Raw genomic sequence first — 7,146 nt, forward strand, 5'->3', positions numbered from 1 at the left:
GGGGTCAGCACTTCCGTTCAGAGGCGGGGGGTGGGGAGGATACGCGCGACACGTGACGGCGGAGTCACAACACAGAGGCGAGTTTACACAACAACAACAATCAACAACATCCACAGCGTTATGTATTATTAATATTAACAAGACGGTAGCTACGGTGGCGATAGCACAATCTCAGGAGGAAGACGCGCGCGAAGAAAGATGTGCAGTTGACAATTGGCGGGCGTGACGAGGAGAGGGGAAGAATTGGACGTTGACTGGACCATCTGTGAAGGGGTGGGGGGGAGAAGAGCTTCATAGCTCATCGGATTCCTCCACGATACATTATCTGAATTGAGAGGAGGGGAACGGCTGAGGGAAACGAGAGTGGGGTGGGGGCGGCGTACAAGAAGAGAGACGAGAGTGGTTAGACGAGGAAGGGGGGGGGCATGACAAGATCACTTAAGGGAGGGTCGACGCGGTGAGGAAGAGACGACGAGGGATACCCGAGGAGGTACACAGAGACCAGACGGAGACCAGACGGAGACCACACGGAGACCAGACAGAGACCAGACGGAGACCACACAGAGACCACACAGAGACCAGACGGAGACCAGACGGAGACCACACGGAGACCAGACAGAGACCAGACGGAGACCACACAGAGACCAGACGGAGACCCGAGGAGGTACACAGAGACCAGACGGAGACCACACGGAGACCAGACGGAGACCAGACGGACCGGCCTGGCCGTGAGAAGAGGCAACCGCGGGGAGGCGGGGTAGCACCGCGGCGTGCGCAGGGAGCGAGGGAGGGAGTCGGGAACTCTCCCTGCCGGCCGGGGTCGACCCCTCCGGTTCGACCCGGGGTCGAGTCCCATGGACGCGCTGACCCTGCTGGGAGTCTACTCCGGGGGCTGCGTCCTGCTCGTGCTGCTCGTGCTGAGCGGACGAGGCCCGGGCGCCCTGGACGCGGTGAGCGGGGACCACGGGGAGGCATCACACCCCCCCTCACCCCCCCCCACCCTCACCCCACCGCTCCCTTCAATGTCCCGGCAGATGCCTTGGGGTTGGCGATAGCTGCCTCGACTCTCCAAGCAGCTATTTGGAAAGGGGACCAGCTGTGTCTGCCCACCAACGCGACCTGTGACCGCCACGATGCCCCCCTTCGGATTTCAAAGTCGTTCCCATTCAATCGAAACACAGCGTCGAAAAGCCATTGACCATGTCAATCGCTGTCAACAACAACCACGACCAGAGATCGATACAACCCACCTCCGCTGGCCACCACTGTCACACCACCCCAACTGCGACCTCCGCTACTAATTCAGTAGTTTCAAAGCCTGCGAGTTACTCACAATTGGCTTGACATTGGGCCCCCCGTGTTGAGTGTCCAGCAATAGCTACCTGACGTCCCGACCCCACGATCCCACACGTGTTCATCGTCTGTGCGTGGCGAGTGAACGCACAGACGATGAACACGTGCCGCATGTAGAACCTCTTTCGCACCGTACGTAGCCTTGCCGCGCTAATCGGAGGCGCGGGGTTGAAAGACAACAACCTGAGCACAAGGAGCAGTTCGAACGAAACCGAGTTTTTTTTTCAATCTCGACGACTTAAAAGTGCATAACAGCGCTCCGGTGGCTTTTTCCTGTATCAGACGGAAGAGCGTTCCAGACGGCCGCAGAAGCGCACCCGAAAAGCGCGCGAGGTGGTGGGCGGCGAGCGATGAGAAGCCGCGCTGAGCCACCTTGCTGATTTGCAGTTCCATTCTCGCGCCTGGCGATGTGTTCAATCGGCATGTCCTCGGTGAGATCTTCACGCGTGCTGTTTTGCAGGCGTCTCGATGCGTCCCCGCGCCTCTGCACTCCGCCGTGACGAAGGTCATCGACCACCTCTTCAACCGCAGGTAACCGCGATAACCATCGCAGGGGTCGGTGAAAGGAGAGGGCAGTTGTGGTGTGTGGAGATGAGTAGTGCCAATCACCCACCAGAGACAAAGATCCCCCCGTGCAGCCTTAGCAGATTTTTGGGGCAAGGTGCTGCTGTTAGCGAGCACCTATGAAGGTCGGGACGGCGCACGAGGCGGGGGAGGTGGGTGGCCAACACCACGCCCGGCCGCCTTTGTTTCCCTGGCGATAATGTTTACACACTGCACCAGGTACTCATTTGAGGCTGAGTAGACCTAGGGGAGGCCCAGGACCGGTTCAGATAACCGTCACTGGTGTTGACTGTAAGCGGGAATCGAACCCGTGTCGCAAGTGACGTAGCGCAGCGTAGCGCCAACCGCTGCTGCTCCCCACAAATCATCCACCACTATCTGTACCACCAACACTGGCGCAATCCTCACGCAGGTAACCATTTGACTTTTCCTCCTGCGTCATTTGGCAATATGAGGCATTGACAAGAATAAAAGTGGACGTCCTTTATTTGGACAGCCTCCGTGATCAAATCACCCGGGATGCTGCCGATCTCGTCATGTCTCAGAAGCTCGCAGAGTTGTGCCTGGATGGTGAGTGCTTGGCCGGGCGACCATCACGCACAGGTGGTGTCACTGGACAGTGGGTACACGTGTTGGGCAGGAGAGGGCAGTGCAGCAAAAGCCAATGTTCTTGTACGGTACTTGGAATTTTTCGCAAAGCTTCACTAACTGACACGGGCCGGCGTGTTGGACCGTTACCATGCAGCCCCTACGGTGGCGTGGGGAGGCCCTTATGCAGCAGTGGAGTGACATAAGGGCTGTACGAGGTACGTGAACCGCTGCATGCCTGTGAAACCGTGGCGGAACTGGCCGTGTGCTTGAGCTGCTGCCCATGCGGATGGGGGCGAGCGCAGGTCGTGGTTCTTCGTGTGGCTGCACGCGGCCCTGGAGGTGGCCGTGGGGCTCGAGTACTGGCTGGAGGTGGCAGGGCTGTGCCACCAGCTGGCGCTGCCCTCCGGTGCCATCGCTGCCCCCTACGCACTTCTCTGCCTCCACGTCTGCTTCTTCTACCTGTGCTGCACGCGCGACCCGGGTCCGTGTGCGCGTCCGTGTGCCACGTTCTTCCGTTTTGCTGACGAGGGGGTTCTTTAATTGGTTGCGATGACCTTTAACAATACTGAGCTTCGACGGCCCTGGCCCTCTCGTATCAAGCACAGTAGCGTTGATCGCATCACTCGGTTATTGACAGGCTCATGGGAAACTGGGCAGTTATACATAGAGCAAGGCTGTTCATCTGGTGTCCCACAGGCCACATCTGGCCAATGAAAGGCTCTTGGAGTGGCCCACTGAGGGATACAGATTAGTGGTAGTATGTGTGTATGTTAAACTTATTTCGCACTATACGTAGCCAACCGTGCTTATCGGAGGTGTGGGGGAACGACAAACTAAACACCAAAAGGAGTTCTAAAAAAATTGTTTTAAATCTAGATTTAAAAGTGCATAGCTCCAGCGGCCTCCTAATATATGCACATGTTCACCCCTTTTGTCCACTGCTGGATGAGGGCCTCCCCAGGCCATGCAGGTCACGAGGGTTTTTTGACCGTAATTCGCCACGCTTGTTAGTGCAGGTTGGGGAAGGCAGGGAGTATAGTACAGCCCACCAATGGCTTTTGCTGCAATGCCCTCTGTGAGGTTTGAGATGAGAGAGAGCTGTGGACAAGAAATACAGATTAGTGAGATGAAGGTGAGATTAAACGGGAGGTGAGAAACCTGGAGACAAGGTACACATTAGTGTTCACGTGTACGGACGTCATGACGCCACGACGCCGTGTGACGTCATAGCATCTGTGCAAGTGGCATATGATATAAATTGATCCACCAGCGCGCGCCGGTTTTATTATGCAGCCTACCGGAAAATGTGGTTGAGGAACCCTGCCCTGATGCATCAGTCACTGTGTACTCCAGTGTGACATGTAACGATTAGATGTGCATGCCGGTTCACAGTTTGTTGCTTTGTGTGTGTAATTGGCGTCATTGCTTCTCCAGGCACAATCACTCAACACAACCACGCCAAGCTGAGAGCCGTTTACCCGTACGATGGAAGGCTCTTTTTTCACGGCCACGTCTGCCGCACTTGTCTTTTTGAAAAGCCGGCGCGTTCCAAGCACTGCCGTGAGTAGGCGACCGCATCTCACCAGCCTCCTGTCAATCCACTGCTGGATGAAGACCTTCCCGCGGGGGTTGTGAGAGCATAACATCACCAGGCAGTTCAGCGTGGGCCAGTGAAGAAGTGGGGGGCTCATGACCAGCTCGGTTATCGCTCACCACAAATGTCAGTGGTGACTGGGAATCGACCTCAGATTTTTAGGTTTATAGCCCAATGATCTAACCACTGCACCACCACTTCCACTGTAGTGCTAATAAGTGAACACGCAAATTAGTTTTTGCAACCTAGACCATTTGTTTTTTGTAACTATTCATTTCGAATTTACGTTGAAAATCGTCCTTATTTTTGTACTGCTCTGTAGTGGATAGCGCACTGTGCTGTGCAACCAACTCCTCGAGTTCAATTCTCGTCCACTTTTAACATCAGTGGTGAGTAATGTCTAAACTGTTTGGTGCGCTCTCTCCCCTTCACCAACACTCACTGACCACATTAGCGAAGTGTGGTCAGATAACCCCCACGACCCGTGCCGCATGTAGAGGCACTCGTCCAGCGGTAAGAGCGACACAATACCCTCCGCTGCCCTTGCGGACATCTCCGCTGTCCTTCCCCCACCTCCCCCGCAGGTGTCTGTGACCGCTGCGTGCATCGCTTTGACCACCACTGCGTGTGGGTGAATGGCTGCGTGGGCGCGGGGAACCTGCCCCTCTTCCTCGGCTACCTCCTGTCGCTGACGGCGGCGGCCTCCTGCATGGCGGCGGTGATGGTGGTCGCGCTGCACCGGGCCGCCGTGCTCTCCGGCCTTGTCCAGGAAGGCTCCCTCAGGGGCCTGCACGGCGAGATGCCGTCGCTGCCCATCACCGACATCGTTCAGGTGCGCTCGCAGCATCCCCATAGTTCTTAATTTTTCGTTGTTTGTCCTTGTGCCCAATGTAATCCCCATTGTGCTATCGGTGTCATGTCATGGGATGAAGAACCCATTAGAATCGCTTGAGAAGCAGTGCTACCTCTGTTCTAAAAAAATGGCACCACGTAATTGTATTCTAGAGAACTACCTTTGAGAACCTTTGTGGTCCACACAGTTGAGGGCAGCACTTTCCCACCTGCCCTGCTACTGAAAGTATGCTTGGGCAGCTGTGAGGCTCTCTGGACTCGAACCCAGCATTTTAATGGTACCAGCTCAGCACCCTGAGCCAATATTAAGTGGGCCTCTTTACTCACACTAGAGGCACGTGGTTTATATGCTCTGCAAAGAGCTCTTGTCACATGGCAATCCACATGTATTATTTGGGAACCCTGTTTCTGTACAGTTGCTGTTCCTCAGCTTTCCAAGGCTGGTCTTCACCCTCGGCTTCCTGATCATCATCTCCGTGCTACTTGGGGGGTTCACGGCATTTCACCTTTACCTGCTGCTCGTCAACCGCACCGCCAATGAGTGGCACCTGGCGCGAGGCTGCCCCTCTCCAGCACGGCCGCCCCCCTCCTCCGCCGCTGGAGACGTCCGCGGTGGTGGAGCTGCGACAACAAAATCCCAGCCTGGCGGAGCACCGACTCGAGATGCGGACGAGCTGGCAGATCGTTCACGGGCGGAATGTTCACGGTCGGACTCTGAACCAGGGCGTGACTCTAAAGCTAAACGACGGATAGTTCGACGGCAACGCAGGGCTCAGCTGGCGGGGCAGCAGCAGGAGTGGGATGTGGTGCACGAACACGGTCCTGCAGGAGTTCCCGCAGGAGGTTATGAGGATCTGCTCCTGGACGATCGAACGAACTTCTACTCCAAGGGGTGGATGCGCAACATTTCAGAGGCGCTGTGGTCTCACGTATGAGCTGCTAATAGCGTGATGCCTCTGCCTGTTGCACAGCGAGTGTTTTGAAACGGTTGCTACGTCCAACCGTGTTTCTTATTTTGCTCACGAACAGTTGTGAGTCATCCGGGAGAGCGGCAATGTTGATGAGCGCAAGGTCATTTAAAATATCGCATATGAAAACGTTGCCACTTTGCAAAAAATGCACCTCGAAAATAAAAACGAATTTAACAGTGTTATTTGTCACGTGGCTTTTGCACAAACAAGTATACCATGCTGCTTGGTGTCTGGGATAGTTGTGCTGCCGCTACTATCTAGTGTGGTGCGCAGTAGCGCCTCTAGTGCCTACAGGATTCATGTGACCCCATTGCATATCACGTATATTATTTCAAACGTTAATTCTTAAACGCAATTTGATTGATGTATCGTGAGCTTGAGAATCAATTGATTCATCGTTACACCCTGAACCAGCGGTGTCCAACCGGCGTTTCCCAAGCTGCATGCGGCTCTTTAATCCACCACACGCTGCTCTATCAAAGGGGCATAACGTGAGAGCATACTTTCACAGTATCAAAGAATGAATTTCTTCCATGCTGTGTTGGCCACCCCTGCCCTAAACGGTCTGTGTTGCCGTCTTGACGATTGCTGTTTATCGTAAGATTTCCCTTCAAATCCTGGCGCCCTCACCATTGCTGGTAAATGTCGTAGACGTCACGATTGTTATATTTTAACAAAAATCACGTAATGAAGATGAGCAGCCGTGAAGATTGGAACGGTTACTGTGAGCTTAAAAAATCGATAGATTCATCGATAAATCTTTGCATCATACGACCCATCACCAACCCCACCGTTTGTCTTCCTGGATTTGACCTGCCATGTCGGTCACGGGCCCTGGTCCGCAGGTTCCCTTCCGACCAGGGTCCGTGATGCAGCCAACCACCGCACCTGGAGCCAACGTGGCCACAGCCTACTCGGTGGATGTGTCCAGCGACAGGCCGTGAATTCGCGCATTGTCGACGAGTGGCCCCCTCCCTTTACACCGCTGATTTAGCGGCTGTCACCCGGTTACGCAAGAAGGGCGCACGGTAGTCATCAATAACTGAGGCCTCTTATAATAAGTACATTTGGTATTCGCATACTTCTTGCAACGCAGAGGCTATTGTATGGCCGCTGTGCTTGTGGCTTTGTGATCTTTACAGAACGCCTCGAGTACCGCAGAACTGTCTTGATGGTAATGTGACGAATCCCAGACTGAGCGTCGGGCGAGTTCCACGTACA

The 7,146-nt window shown here is 54.8% G+C and overlaps 1 protein-coding gene across 1 annotated transcript; it reads left to right on the plus strand.

Annotated features, from left to right (window-relative positions):
* The first annotated feature begins 9 nt into the window (after positions 1–9).
* On the plus strand, positions 10–6,104 carry ZDHHC4 (zDHHC palmitoyltransferase 4). The gene is made up of 6 exons (XM_032961123.2): positions 10–950; positions 1,814–1,884; positions 2,811–2,989; positions 3,943–4,068; positions 4,687–4,934; positions 5,371–6,104. The coding sequence occupies exons 1-6, from the start codon at positions 855–857 to the stop codon at positions 5,887–5,889; spliced, it is 1,239 nt and encodes a 412-aa protein (XP_032817014.1). The 5' UTR covers positions 10–854; the 3' UTR covers positions 5,890–6,104.
* The last annotated feature ends 1,042 nt before the right edge of the window (positions 6,105–7,146 follow it).

The sequence above is a fragment of the Petromyzon marinus genome, chromosome 26 (genome assembly GCF_048934315.1).
Source record: "Petromyzon marinus isolate PM22_M1 ecotype Great Lakes invasive population chromosome 26, UKy_Petmar_22M1.pri1.0, whole genome shotgun sequence".
Lineage (NCBI taxonomy): Eukaryota > Metazoa > Chordata > Hyperoartia > Petromyzontiformes > Petromyzontidae > Petromyzon > Petromyzon marinus.

Coding starts and splice junctions, on each gene's coding strand:
- ZDHHC4 (XM_032961123.2), top strand. CDS start 855: ATGGACGCGCTGACCCTGCTGGGAGTCTACTCCGGGGGCTGCGTCCTG. Junction 1,885..2,810: donor GACCACCTCTTCAACCGCAG/GTAACCGCGATA, acceptor GGGCGAGCGCAG/GTCGTGGTTCTTCGTGTGGC. Junction 4,069..4,686: donor GGCGCGTTCCAAGCACTGCC/GTGAGTAGGCGA, acceptor CCTCCCCCGCAG/GTGTCTGTGACCGCTGCGTG.